Here is a 15,394-nt window from a genome sequence, read left to right on the forward strand (position 1 = left end):
TTAAGTAAAAAGTTCCTGCTACTTATACAAGAGAATGTATTTTGTTGTTTATTCAAGAGTTAATTCTCATATATAAAAAAGTTTAATGTTAATGAACAATACTTGTCACTTAAAAATTTGAGACAACATAGAAATTTACAGAAAAGTTGAAGCTCACATAGTTGGAGGAAAAAATAAAAGAACCTGGATAATGACTTTGAATACATTTGTGATCAAACTTAACACATGCACACACACACACAAATCAAAGCACAGCAGGACATGCAAAAAAATTTTTACACTGATCTGTTTCGAACCATAAAAAGAATGAATTAGTTTTGTTTTAATAAGACTTTCAGAAAATGAAAATAATTTAATTATGAAATATCAGCTTGATAATGAGCATATTATTATCAGTATTGACTGGTAAATTGTGTTATCCAAAAATGTTGACAGAGTCTAACTAGTGTGAACAAGATATTGAATTCATTAATGAATTATACAACTAGTCTAAGCATACAAATAATGTCTGGTTTTATACCCACTACATTTCAGAATTCTGTAAACTGTGAGACATTCAATGTGTTTAATGTGGCAGAAAATCATATTAAATGTTTCATTATTTTATTCTGTTCAGTCCTTTTCCCATTAAGCATGCAAACACGGTCATAACCATCTTTGGTTTCACTTCTACGAGGTCATCAGGTAAGGCATATATCCGGGCACCGATCTTTCGAGCAACTGAAATGGCATATCTTGAAAAGACAAGAAAAATATCTTATTAGTTGTTATCTACTGTGTTTTCACTTAATATATGTTAAGAATGAAATATTTTGATTAGATTAGCTTTACAAGAAAGTTAAGTTTGAAAGTCTTTAAATCATAGTCCCCATGTAAGTTGTACTTAAAAATGTTAAAGACATAGTAACCTTACCTGTAAGGACTTATGAAATTAAAGAGCTACTGTGTTCTAATTTAAACCATCAAAAGCTTACTTAGCATTGTTCAGCTTGTCCTCCTCAGATAAGTTGTCTCTCTTGATCATTTCTTGACGAACTGCATTTGGTGCAATGGCATCTATTAAGTCTAGGACAGGTAAACTAGTGCTAATAGATTTGTCCTAGAAAATAAAGAATGGATGAACATTCATAAACATCTTACTTTTAATTTTCATAAATGGCAATTTGGGTCATCACCATATAACTGAAAGCAACTTATAAATTTTCTTTGTACTGAACATTCAGCTTTTCTGCAACCAGCACACATCACAAACCATTTACAATAAGCTTTTCCTTCAATCTTTACAGAGCTTACAGTGTGGAGTTGTCACCATACCCAAATAGGCTTTGCAGATGTGACAATTCCTAAAGTATGCTAACTACAGTATCCATTCTGTAAAAAATAACTTTTGAAAGGGAATAGGAGATGAATTTTCAATTAATAGTTTTGTAAATTCTAGTAATATATTTCTTAAACCATCAATTCCTAAGCCTTCACTTAAAATTTTTCAGAAAGAAAAATGAAAATATTAGTGGAAAGGAACTAACATTTACAAGGGCATTATTCTTGTTGCTTTACATGTCCAGCTTGTTTAATTCTCCTTACAACCTGGTAATAAAGAAATTATGATCTCTCTTTCAAAGAGGAAGAACATGAAGTTCATAGAGCTCAAGTGACATGTTCACACAACCAGTAAGTACAAAACCAATAACTGGACCCATAACTGTCTGATTATAATGCCCAAGATTCTCTCCATATTTGAAGTCTCTTCCAAGCTGAACTAAAAATGAACCACCAAATTCTAGTGGATAGTGCATTGCAGTTAAAGCCAGAAATCCTGGTCTGAATTGTTTTACCACTTACCACTACTTGGAAAAAAAAAAAAAAATCATTCTGTCTCTCAGCTTGGATAGTGGCCACTGCTGCTTGCCTACCCAGAATCTACTCTTTCCTTACTACTTTCTCCACCCTAACAGAACCCACATTTTTGCTCTGTGTCCATACCTCCCTCACATGGACATGTGCTTCAAGGAAAGCTGAACCCGTCCACAGCTCCAGGGGTGATCGTGAACTAGTCTAGGCCATGAATTCTGGGCGTAGGGTCATAAACTTATTCTTTTTTATGTATAAAGCACAGAGTATATAAACATACAGTAATATCTATGGCATTAAAATTTCAGAGGGGGGCATTTAGGAAGAAAACGTCTGAAACGACTCCTTCGATGAACAAAAATTAACTAGTCTGAACCAAACAAGAATAATCCCATCTGATTCCCACAGTGATTTAATTTGGGCCTAATTTAATTTAATGTGAGGCCCTTGCTATTCTCTGGAAGAGCCATGAAAAACCAGCAACCCTCCTCCTGTATGTGAATGAGAGGATGAAACCTTTATCCCAACTAGCAGCTATCCTATAACCAAGAGGAAAACCAGCTATAGGGTGAAGTTGGCACTGTAGATGGCAAAGCAGAGATGGATAAAAACCTCAGTCCTGAATGACATTCTTCAATTACTGTTCAACCAACCCTGAAATCTACCCTACCTCTGGATTTCTGCTATTGTGTACCTTTCCTTTTGGTTTAAACCACTTTAAATTGGGTTTCTGTTACCTGAAGCCAAAAGCAAGCACCCTTTCCTAATCGCTACTATGAGAATGTCACAGGACTCGTGGGAATATTAATATAAGTGAAAGCATCTACTACAGTTCCTAGCCAAATTAATAAATTTTTGAAAAAACAATTTGAAGCCATGTGAAGAAAAGTAACAGTCTACTTTTTTGGGCCATGATCTGTAAACCACTACATTTATTAATTTTAGAAAAATGTATATTCTTTACTTTCAGGCATGTTCATTTTATGAAACAGATTTTTGGGGAGAAGTAGAAGTAGAGGAGTAAAAGTAACTAGGGTCTTTAAGTCTTTTTGACGCTGGTAATCTGGATCTGGGTGGGGGTTTCTTTGGCATCTTCCTTATTTCTGAAAAATTCTCGTATTTGTTTTCTCAATGTGTAGTCTGCAGACCACCTACATGAAAACCACCTGACATGCTTGTTAAAAGCATAAATTTATCCCTATAAATGAATGAGTCAGGTTATCTGTGGATAGGGCTAGGAATCTGCATTTTTAAAAAGCTTCCTAAATGACTCTAATGTACACCATTATTCTTTCTAAAAAAAAAAACTTAACATTCATGCCATTCTATAACAAATTTAAAATTTCTGTGTGCTTTTCACTTTTCTATGATGATTCAAAAACATACAAGTGGCTTAATTGTGCTATATTTTGATTACTTATTTACATATTTGTGAGGGTTTTTTTTAAGATTGAGGAAAATTATTTTGTTCATTTGTTTTTTCCAGCTTTATTGAATTATAATTACACATTAAATTGTAAGACATTTAAAGTGTACATCTTGAATATTTGATATATTTATATGTTGTGAAAGGATTACTCTTCTCATCTAATTAACACATCCATCACCTACCTACCTACATACATTATATATATATATATATATATATAAACATTTAAGTTCTATTCTAGCAAATTTTAATTATATAGTGTTAACTATAGTCATTATGTTATATATAAGGTCCTCAGTTCTTATAGCTGAAAGTTTATGCCCTTTTGTGGTATTTTAAATATTTCTTCACTTAGATGTAGGAAAGAATGATGTTTTCACCTATTTCCTTATGATTTACCTTGGGAAAAACTTTTACTGAGTTGAATAAAAGATTTAAGTTTCAAGGCCTATATTGGATCCCTTATCTTCCTATTTCCAAGAAAACAGGCCTATCTTCCAACTCCTGATTTGTATATTATCAGTAAAAGACATTTTTCTTTTGGAAAGAGGGTAGGACTTACAGTAAAACCATCAGTTTAGTATGTAAGTACATTTTCATCATTTTTCCTTTCACTTTCCTCAAGTTAATTATAAAGAAATTACTTAAACAAAAAGAATGTCTGGACTCTCAAAGACAATTAGCCTAGTGTTTGGCTTGATTTTCAAGGTAATGAATTATACCATCCCTTTCTTTTAATTTGATACACATTACTATTAGAACATTCCATGCCATTGTTCTGTCATTATTGAAAATAGAAGTGGGAACGCAGTGATGTGGCAGCCAGAGTTCTCTAAAAAGCTCAACAGGAACCTCTCCCATATGATGCCCTTTATATATTGCCATACCAGTAGTGTAGTAAGCCCCTTGTACCGAGCCCTTAAGACGTACCAGGTACTACTGACCTCTTTACATTTGTTAACTTAGTTTGATAACAAACTCAGATGATAGGTATTATTAATATCTCCATCTTAAATATGGGGAAACTGAGGCATAGAGAAATAACTTGCCCAAGGTCACACAGATACTGAATGTATGAGCCAGAAGTAAATTCAATTTTATTTATCAAGAGGTGTAGTCCAGTTGTTAGTATAAACTGCTAAGGTTTCTATAAAACACACCCTTTTCATGTGCCTCCTACTCCCCTTAGCTGATTTTTATAGTATGCTGACACCCCACATACTGATTCCTGTCTTCTTATTTGCTTCCTTTCCTGAACAGTGAGCATTCTGAGGGCATTATGTAGCCCGAGTGACACAAAGCATCTGATATAGAGAAAGCTTTGAATATTTATGAGATGAATGAGCAGTATGTCACACAACTAATAAGTGTCTGAGCTGAAGTCAAATCCAGGGTCACACAACTACAGTTTGGCTTTCAACCTGCAGTTAGACCTGCATGGGAAATCCAGCTATTCTGCTTAATAGTTAAATGTGTAACAGTGGACAAGTTGTTTAACTTTTCTAATGCTCTCCTTTTTGCTTATAGAGTTATTGAGAGAATTAAAAGAAACTGTGTAAAGTGCTTATCATGGTGGCACATAGAACTCAATAAAGGGTAATTACGATTATTGTTATGGCTTATATACCACTTCCTTATCTTCTTTTAATCTCAGTGTTGTTAACACAGAGTGTTCTATTAGTTTCAGGTGTACAATATAGTGATTCAACAATTCCATTTATTACTCAGTGCTCATACACTTCCTTATCTTGATGAGGGAAAATTACTTTGCAACTAAAAAGGTAAACTTGTCTTTTCTAAAATTTCTCAGTATAGCACTGCCTTGATTATAATTAATAGATTCTTACTAGTACCATTTATTATAGCCTTCAAAAATAATGCCTTCTACAGTTGGAAAAAAAAGCCTCCCCACCCCAACTATTTTTTAGCATTTGCTGCCACATTTCTTAAGTATAGTCTCTTTAAAGATTTTATTACTGAGCATCTGCTAAATAAATGCCAAGCACTTTTGCATTATGTTTCTGCTACCTCTGTTCTAAGTAAAACACTCAAGTCTGCTTTTCTCTGTGAGCTCCCTCCCTTAAAGGGTTTGTGTACTCCTATTTTCAACTATCTCTTCTATTCAACTGATCAAGTCTATATTCCCAGTTTTAATATTTCCTTTCATCCAGTTCATTTCCTGAACATCACCTCAAATCCAACAAGCTTAAAACTGAATTCATCACCTTTTCCAGAAAGCAACTATACCTCCTGACATTCCCATTTGTTAGTGTTATCTGTTTTCCAATTACCCAGGCCTAAAATATCAAGTTTTAATTCCTCTTTCTCCTCTTGTGCTTCCCTAAATCAAGAAGCCAAATCCTACCTGTTCTTTTGCAATAGCAAATTAACTATCCATTCTTAACATTCCCAGTGCCCACCCCCAACTCCATTCAGATCCTTATCATTTCACACCTTGAGTTCTGCCTCAGCTTCTTAGGCACTGTCCTTGAATTTACACCTTTCTTCCTCCAATCCATCCTGCTCACCACATTCAGAAGAGTATTCCTAGGGGCACCTGGGTGGCTCAGTTGGTTAAGCATCTGACTCTTGATTTTGGCACAAGTTATGATCTTGGTGGGGAGTCTGCTTCTCTCCCTCTCTTTCCGCCCACCCCCCCACACACGCGTGCCCACACTTGTATGCTCTCTCTCTCTAAAATAAATCTTAAAGAAAAAAAGAAAAGTATTCCTAAAATAGTTACTTATTTTTACATTACTTCCAATATCGATAAACTTTTATTAAGGCCAGATTCCTCCACAATCTTGACCCCAGACTATATCTAGCACTACACCCTTAGGAACTATCCTCTCTAGCCAAACTATGTTCTCCTAACCTTCTCAGACTTGCCTTTATTCAAGATGGACCCTCTTGTAGCTTGTTATGAAAATTCCAGTTATGAAAACTTTGTCTTTCAAATAAATGGTGAACACTATGAGGGCCAAATTAATTTCTTATATTCTATATCTTTACCTATAAGTGTTACTTAATAGTAAGAGCTCAATAAATATGTTTCTAAATATTTTCTCATTGTATTTGATTTAAATATATACATGCTTATTATTTTCCATCAACTAATGTACAAATGCATAAAATTTCATTACAACAGTTTTAATGAGTAACTATCAGTTAGAGAATTTCATATGTCCCCTTTCCTGTTTTACGTTTTTAAATTGTGTTTTATGTCTAAAATATATAAAAACAAATCATGGACTGAAAATTGTTTCTTTCTTTCTTTTTTTTTTTTAATAAGCAACAGCAAAAACTCAAAATCATTAGTTCCTTCCAAGATGGCAAAAAGAGAAACACACTTGAACTAGGACTCAGGCAACATCTCTTCTGTATTCCAACTGTCCTGTTAAAACCACTCTGGGGCTCAGTATTTAGTAAAGATTTAATTTATCAATTTCTGACATTTCTCCTTCTCTAAAATGTTGTCAAACATATAGAACAAAGGAAAAGAAAAGACTAAAGATGGATAGATAACTCTTAGGAGAGCTTAGGGTTTCATCTGTTTGCACTCTTATTCACTAAAAACAAAACCACCAAATTGCGGATTTTTCACATATAATAAAATCACAAACACAAGGCTCACTGAATTCATGTGTACAAGCAGACATGCTTATTTGTAGTTAACATCACCTTGCATGCAAAAGCGAAACACAATGGAAATGAATGAAAATTAGTGGGTATGCATGTGCAGATTACATTTTTGAGTGCTTTATGAATCAGCCACAAATGCTCGGAAGTGAGTGTTAGGTGCCATTATGAAGCCAGATGACAAGATTTTTTTTTTCCTACCAGTTTTCTCAATTCCCACTTGAATCGGTTTGGCTGGCTCTGTTATGCCTTGGAAATGATGTCAATACAGTTCTGAGACTGATGCTAGGGAGCACAAAACATTATAGGTCCTATATATACAATGGCTTTTTTTTATCTTTCTTTTTCATTTGACAATTGGGTTTTTTGGCTCTATTCTATTTCTTTTTTAAGATTAGATGACCAAAGTCTGATAATATTAACCTGCATTTACACTCAATAGGACAACCAATCAAAACTATAAGAATTCAAACATTTATTTTTGCTTTACAGATGCCAAATAACTAGTAAGCCTAAGTTCATAAATTATGTTTCTGATATATAATGTGACTGTAACTCTGAACCTAAACCAATGTAATTTCCAATAAAAATTCCTTCCTAAACCTAATTTCTTACGAAAACAAAATTTTAAATAGCTTTTGATTACCTTGAAGTTGGATATAGAAGTATTTTTTTTTGCACTTTTAAGAGTCTGATTGACCCATTTAATAATAATTTCATCATTTACTTTTTCACCCTCTCCAAGATCTGATAACACATTCAATGTGTACCTGTAACAGAAAAGATGTATATTTGAGAGTGAAAGGGGAGAGAGAAGGGGTGAAATTTGCTTTCACATCATTTATATCAATATTTAGATAAGTATTTAAATATTTTGGCTCTAATAAATATTTCTAATGTTAGGTATTTGAACTTAGTCACATTCCAAAGTTGCAAAGCTCAGTAATCAAAGACAAAAACTACTATATGGTATTTTATAAAAACAACTCCTTACAAAGCAGTTTTTAAGAGGCATTAATAGGGCGCCTGGGTGGCTCAGTTGGTTAAGCGACTGCCTTCGGCTCAGGTCATGATCCTGGAGTCCCTGGATCGAGTCCCGCATCGGGCTCCCTGCTTGGCGGGGAGTCTGCTTCTCCCTCTGACCCTCCCCCCTCTCATGTGCTCTCTCTCTCAAATAAATAAATAAAATCTTTAAAAAAAAAAAAAAGAGGCATTAATAAAAGTGATTATTTCCAGAGACTGACCCACTTTTAAAGAAAATATATTATCAATGGTAAATCATTTAAAAATACATTTTACATTGTATATTTCTTCTGTTTGTTATTCTCAAACAGAGCTAAAATTTTAGCTCATACCACTTGCTGAAGGAAGCAGTATTGCTATAAACTTATCAGCCTTTACCTTCTCATCAGCTGCCATACCAATGCCAGAGTAAGTGTTGGATTCCCTTCATTTAGGTCCTGCCCAGCAATGCCAACCAAGGAGAATTTAGCCTTATTCTTCCCAAGTTCCACTGCATAGTTACAGTTTTCAATCTATGAATAATAAGTAAAAGTTTTGGTATAAAAACATGTTTTTAAAAATATATCTCTTGAGTACATCAGCTTTGTTCAGTCATTTGAAAAACAATTGAGGATACTTCAATTTAGATGACAGAATATCATTTCATAATTAACACTGAAATTAAGGAAATAATAATTATTCCCATTTTATAGCTGAAGATATCAAAGCACTGAAGGGTTAACCTTGATAGAGAAACAACTGGCTAGAAAGTTTTAAGATCTTACCCTAAAAGTCTTGACTGTCCAAGATTACATAGTTTATTAGTGGCAAATCTGTGACTAAAAACCTAGGTTTCCTGCATTCCATTAATAGAGTTAAAAAATACTCCTTTGTCTAAATTTAAAACTAAGGAATAAAGAAGTTGTTTCATTAAGAATCTAAAACCTCAGGGTGCCTGCGTGGCTCAGTCGCTAAGCGTCTGCCTTTGGCTCAGGTCATGATCCCAGGATCCTGGGACCGAGCCCTGTTCGGCGGGAAGCCTGCTTCTCCCTCTCCCACTCCTGCTTGTGTTCCTGCTCTCGCTGTCTCTCTATCAAATAAATAAATTAAAAATCTTTAAAAAAAAAAAAAAAGAATCTAAAACTTCATCTCCCATTTCTTCATCCAGATATTACTCATCTTCCAAAATTTAGCTTTTAGCTCACGTTCTTGAACAAAGGCTTATTAACCTTAACTATACCAGCTGATAACAATCTATCCCTTAATGAACTTCCAATAATGCTTATTTTGTATTGCTTATGCACCATCTTCTACTTAGCAATTTATGTTCTTTCTTTTGTCAACCACAGGACAGGCTCCTTTAAAAAAAAAAAAAAGATTGTATTTATTTATTTGTCAGAGACAGAGAGAGAGGGAGCACAAGGACAAGCAGGGAGAATGGCAGGCAGAGGGAGAAGCAGGCCCCCTGTTCAGCAAGGAGCCAGATGCGGGATTCAATCCCAGGACCCTGGGATCATGACCGGAGCCATAGGCAGATGCTTAACTGACTGAGCCACGGAGGCATCTTTGGACAGGCTCCTTTTAAAGGGCAAAAATTATAACATGTACAAGTCTATATCATACTCTTCTCCATCCCCAGCCCAGAACCCATCACTGTGCCCTGCCTACAGTAAAAATCTGAGGAATGACCACCAAGTAAATTATTTACCTACCTAACTACTTCTTTCCAGTGTTAAGTCCAGTTAAGTTCTTTCTCTAGTAACTTTTTTGTCTACCTGGCCGCTATAGATGTTTATTATCTCCAGTCTTATCTCAGGGTTGTGTGTGTGTGTGTGTGTGTATGTATAAATTCTTAGGTATTAGAATCTTTTTCTCCAGTGAAATTGTAAGCTCTCATAATCTTATAATACCACAAGTAGTAAAAAGTGCTTACTAAATACTTTTTGGAAAAAACATTTAATTAAGAAAAATGATGTAACTGGTTTCTTCTGATTTTCTTTCCCAAGTTAGTTAAGACCTCATTAGAAAACAATTCAATGTGAGATACACAGATACATTTCTCTTCCTAAGAAAGTATTTCTAGGAAAGGTGAGAAAGGGACCACACAATAGAATTTGCACAAATAAATGGGTATTGTTCTTTAAAAAAGAAAAACCAAATTCCCAAAGATCAGTTTGTTACAAATAAAAATGCATAAAGATCCTTTGATTCTGCTGTAGCATCTGCCTGGTTCTCTCAATAAGTTTCATAAAATCTTTGATAGGTATGCATTTTTTTAAAATATAAGGAGATAATATTTTAAAATTCTTTTTTCTGGTAATCATATTATACTATAGATTTAGACTGCCTAATAAAAATATATGCTATAGAAATGCACAGAATTGAAAAACAACCAGATACCTAATTTATAGAAAATAGCATCAGAGTTCTGATTATGTCACAGTGTGAACAGGAGAGAGAAAAACCAGCATATTTTCCACTGACACCTGTTTCAATGGGAGAATTTTCTAGCAAATGTAGTAATAATCACTTTTGTGCAAAATGTGTTTCAATGAAGGGCCATCTATTTTACAGTTAGATAAAAATTCCTAAGAGTAATGATAGTGAGAAGGGTGCTCAGGGTTACTAGAGGTCGAAGATGTTGATATGACCAGCAACAAAAGGGTACCTGGAAATGGATGCTAACATAAGGAAATAGATGTGTTCTGTTTTTTTTGGCAACAGCTGATTCCAAATTTGGCAAAACTTCTAAGATCTGGAGAGGTACCAAACTAGAGAAAGAATAAGAAATTCAGCTCTAGAGATAAGCCATGTTTATGGTACTACTTAACACTCTAAAAATGGATCTGCTCTCTGAGGATGTAAATATAGAAAGTTAAGAGCAGTGGGCCAAGAACTGAGCCTTGGAAATTTCTAGAGGTGTCAGGCTAAAAAACAAAGAATAGGTAAGAATAAAGGTAAGAACAAAGCAAGCAAGAAAAAAAATTGGAGAATGCAGTTTCATATAGTTAATGGGAGAAATGATTATCAAGCACTTCAAATGCTTTGGGAAAAGTGAAGCTTAGATCATTTGGAAAATGAGAAAAATTACATAAAAGGATACAGGGTTCCAAGTGAGAAGAATTACTGAAGAAATAATGAAGAAAGACTATTTAAGTGGTGCAACTTTATGAACTTCACAAATGAAGCAAAGTGATGTCTGCTGATGAATGCCCAAAGTCTATAAAATAAGCCTCTATGATACTTTGTCATGAAAGTACTGTTTCATTTTTTAAACATCTTGAATTTATTACAGGCCTTATGCTTCATTCTATAAACAGCTGGTATTTGTTGAAAGGAAGCATTTTACGTATGATTCACTTGTGACATCTCATAATTAAAATTCCAGATAAAATGAGTGGTTTAGTTTTTGTTTTCCTGTTACATTTTGCATCTGCTTACTCCTAAAGGAACTAGAAAAAGAACAAAGCCCATAGTAGAAGGAAGGAAAATAAGATGAAAGCAGAAATAAATGAAATAACGACTTAAAAAAAAACAATAGAAAAGATTAAAGAAACCAAGAGTCAGTCTTTGAAAAGATAAACAAAATTGATAAACTTTTATCCAGACTCATCAAAAAAAAAGAGGACTCAAATAAAATCAGAAATGAAAGAGAAGTAATAACTGACACCACAGAGAGACAAAGGATTATAAGAGACTACTATGTAAATTATATGCCAACAAATTATACAACCTAGAAAAAATGGATAAATTCCTAGAAATATACAATCTTCTAAAACTGAATTGGGAAAAAATCTAACAGACCAGTAAGTAGTAATTAAATTGAATAATTAATCAAAAATCCCCCAGCACTTGAAGTAATGAGCACTAGGTGTTGTACGCAACTGATGAATCACTAAATTCTACTTCTGAAACTAATAATACAGTATATGTTAATTAAATTGAATTTAAATTAAAAAAATTTTAAATCCCCCAACAAAAGTCCAGGACCAGATGGATTCACAGGTGAATTTTACCAAAGATTTAAAGAAAAAAGAAGGGAGGAAGGAAGGAAGAAAAGAAGGAAGGAAGAAAGAAAAGAGTTAATACCTATTCTTCTCAAACTATTCCAAAAAATAGAAAAAGACAAGAACAAGTTTTGGTAAGGGTGTGGAGAAAAAGGAATGCTTGTACACTGTTGGTGGGAATGTAAATTGGTGCAGCCACTGTGGAAAACAGTATGGAGGTTCTTCAAAATATTAAAAATAGAAACACTATACAATCCAGTAATTCCAGTACTGGTATTTACCCAAAGAAAATGGAAACACCAATTCAAAAAGATCCATGCACTCCTATGTTTATTGCAACATTATTTACAATAGCCAAGAAACAGAAGCAACCCAGTGTCCATTGATAGATGAATGGATAAAGATGTGTGATATGTATGTATACACACACACACACACACACATATACACAGACACACACACTGGAATATTACTCAGCCATAAAGAAGAATGAGATCTTGCCATTTGTGACAATATGGATGGATCCAGAGGGTATTATGCTAAGTGAAATAAATCAGCCTGAAAAGACAAATACCCTATGATTTCACATATATGTGGAATTTAGGGAAAAAAATGAGCAAAAAAAAAAAAAAAAAAACAGAAACAGACCCATAAATACAGAGAACTGGTGGTTGCAGAGGGGAGGAGGGGGGAATGGATAAAATGGATTAAAGAGAGTGGGAGGTACAGGCTTCCAGTTATGGAATCATCATCATTCATTTGCCAGATAGTCTCCCATTGACTGTAATCAAGTCACTGCCCTGCTCAAAAATGTTTAATGTCTTCCCATTACTTCTAGTTTAAAATGCAAGCTCTTTAATCTGACAGTCAAGGTTCTCAACATTTGGCTCCACTTGAAATTTTTAGGGTCTTCTTACCTATTGGAATCCTCTGCTATAGCCAACATATTCCCTCCAATTCCCAGAAATGCATTTTATATTTTCCCATCACTATCCCTTTTCCTGATCCTTAGCCCCCTCTCCACCCTCCTTTCTCAAACTCTAACTCAAATACCGTCTCCTGCATGAAGCATCTCATGGTAAGTGCAGCCTGTGGCCTTTTCTTCCTTAGAACTTATAATATTAACTTCTATAGGGGTGCATGGGTGGCTCAGTCAGTTAAGCGTCTGCCTTCGTCTCAGGTCATGATCCCAGGGTCCTGGGATCGAGGCCCACATCGGGATCCCTGCTCAGCGGGGAGCCTGCTTCTCCCTCTCTCTCTCTGCCTGCCGCTCCCCCTGCTTGTGCTCTCTCTCTGTCAAATAAATGAATAAAATCTTTAAAAAATATATTCACTTCTATATATGTTGCACTACATTAGTTTGTACACATATCTCTAATTTTTTTAGGCTTCTTGAGGACCAACTCCATGCCTTGTATTATTTTATATCTTGAATTGCACTGTACAGGTAGTAGGTAATCAGTAAATATCTGTCAAAAGGTACTAACAAATAACCAGTAAAGATTTGGCAAGTTCTGGGGATTATAATATAGGAAAGCATTTATGATGCACCTCAAAGAAAATTAAGTACTACAACTTGTTAAAGACAAAAACAGTTACATAAAGTGTCTGACTGAGCGAACCGTCTTCATCTTTCCAAAAATTTATTAAAATACATTTATAAAAGGACTATTAAACTTAACACATTTTGGGTTAAATCAGAATCATGGGAACAGGGGCGCCTGGGTGACTCAGTCATTAAGCGTCTGTCTTCAGCTCAGGTCATGGTCCCAGGGTCCTAGGATCGAGCCCCACATTGGGCTCCCTGCTCGGCGGGAAGCCTGCTTCTCCCTCTCCCACTCCCCCGCTTGTGTTCCCTCTGTCACTGTGTCTCTCTGTCAAATAAATAAATAAAATTAAAAAAAAAAAGAATCATGGGAACAGACCACACGTTACTAAGCTTTATGAAACTCCAAATCCTTTGTTTCATATTAGAACAATAACAACATATCCTTGGTGATTATCTCATTCACCTTCTTCATGTTCCCTCCAAGAGCAGGATAAGGAGGTTTGTTGACCTGGCTCCAGTTGACTGGCACGCGGATCATTTCATAGAGCTGAAAGACCACTAAAGCATCTGCAAGGTCACTAAAACAAGAGGAAAAGATGATGAAGGAGGAGGAAATTTTATTAAGCACAATGGACATAGGCTTAAGTCTTCAAAAACACAACTGGGTCATTTAATGCTTAAAAAAATGACATGACAAGGGCAGCTGGGTGGCTCAGTCAGTTAAGTGACCAACTCGTGATTTAGGCTCAGGTCATAATCTCATGGGTCATGAGATCAAGCCCTCTGTCTGACTCCAGTTTCAGCAGGGAATCTACTTGAGCTTCTCTCCCTCTGCCCCTCCCCCCACTCGCTCGTGCGCTCTAAAATAAATAAAGCTTAAAAAAACGACAAGATGTATCATTTGACCCAGAACTTCTTTTTTTTTCTTTTCTCAAATTATTATTTAAATTCTAGTTAGGTAACATACAGTGTAATATTGGTCTCAGGAGCAGAATTCAGTGGTCGACCCAGAATCTGTCCAAAACTTTTTTATAAATGTTTCCAAAGACATAAGTAAAAAGACATTCATTGCCACATTATTCATAAATTTGGAAGCAACTTAAATGCCTGGCAGTAGGGGGCTGTTGAATAAACCATCCATACCATGGACTCCTGGTCCACCATAAGAAATAAGGTAGATCTCTATGTACTGACATGAAAAGCCTTACAAGATATATTATGTTTAAAAAAGCAAGTGGCAGAACACTGCATACAGTTCACCATGTATAAAATTTATTTTCAAAATTGAGAGTATTTAAATACCTATATGCGCTATGGACTGTTAACAGCAATACCTCTGGGCAGGAAAAAAGGTATATGGGAGATGTAAGAGAAGTATTATCATGTTTTAATTCATTCTACTTACTTACATACTTCCTGAAATTTGTGCAGTGAGAATAAGTTCATGTATTGCTACATATGATTTTTTAAACCTTTAAAAATATACAAAAATCACAATAGCTACAAAGTAGGCAGATGTTCATGTTAAATAATGAGGGTTAAGAGGAAGGAATTTATGAGCAAGTAGGCGTTACTGAAGTAAGAATAGTACTACTTTGAATTCAGAAAAACATATTCTTCTGAGATGCTCAAAGTATATCCCTTGAGTCTGTTTTCAATTTTGTATGCTAAGGACATAAAGCAACATCAACTGATTTTTAAAATTGCTGGCTTTGTGATGTATTATATGGTTTTTCTCTTTCAATAGCTTGTTCACAGAGTTGTTTTGCTAAGATTCATATGAAAGTTACTTTGCAACTCTGGATACACACCCTGTGGCAGTGAAGGGTACTGGGCCCTGTGCTGAGTGATGGAAAGATAAAATCTATTATGAAGGCAATTAAGAGCTGACCAGGTTATCTATAAAAGCACATGGAG

At 34.9% G+C, this 15,394-nt stretch overlaps 1 protein-coding gene across 1 annotated transcript in view; it reads right to left on the reverse strand.

The window, feature by feature from the left end:
- Positions 1–381: 381 nt before the first annotated feature.
- Positions 382–15,394, reverse strand: part of PLS1 (plastin 1) — a 107,794-nt gene continuing 92,781 nt past the window's right edge. Inside the window, exons 12-16 of the mRNA XM_021678729.1 lie at positions 13,941–14,055; positions 8,321–8,454; positions 7,566–7,689; positions 975–1,099; positions 382–734 (exon numbers count right to left, since the gene is read on the reverse strand). Of these exons, the coding sequence (XP_021534404.1) occupies positions 599–734; positions 975–1,099; positions 7,566–7,689; positions 8,321–8,454; positions 13,941–14,055 (634 nt within the window). The 3' untranslated portion in view covers positions 382–598. The remainder of the gene's footprint in view (positions 735–974; positions 1,100–7,565; positions 7,690–8,320; positions 8,455–13,940; positions 14,056–15,394) is intronic.

Source organism: Neomonachus schauinslandi, chromosome 1 (genome assembly GCF_002201575.2).
Source record: "Neomonachus schauinslandi chromosome 1, ASM220157v2, whole genome shotgun sequence".
NCBI lineage: Eukaryota > Metazoa > Chordata > Mammalia > Carnivora > Phocidae > Neomonachus > Neomonachus schauinslandi.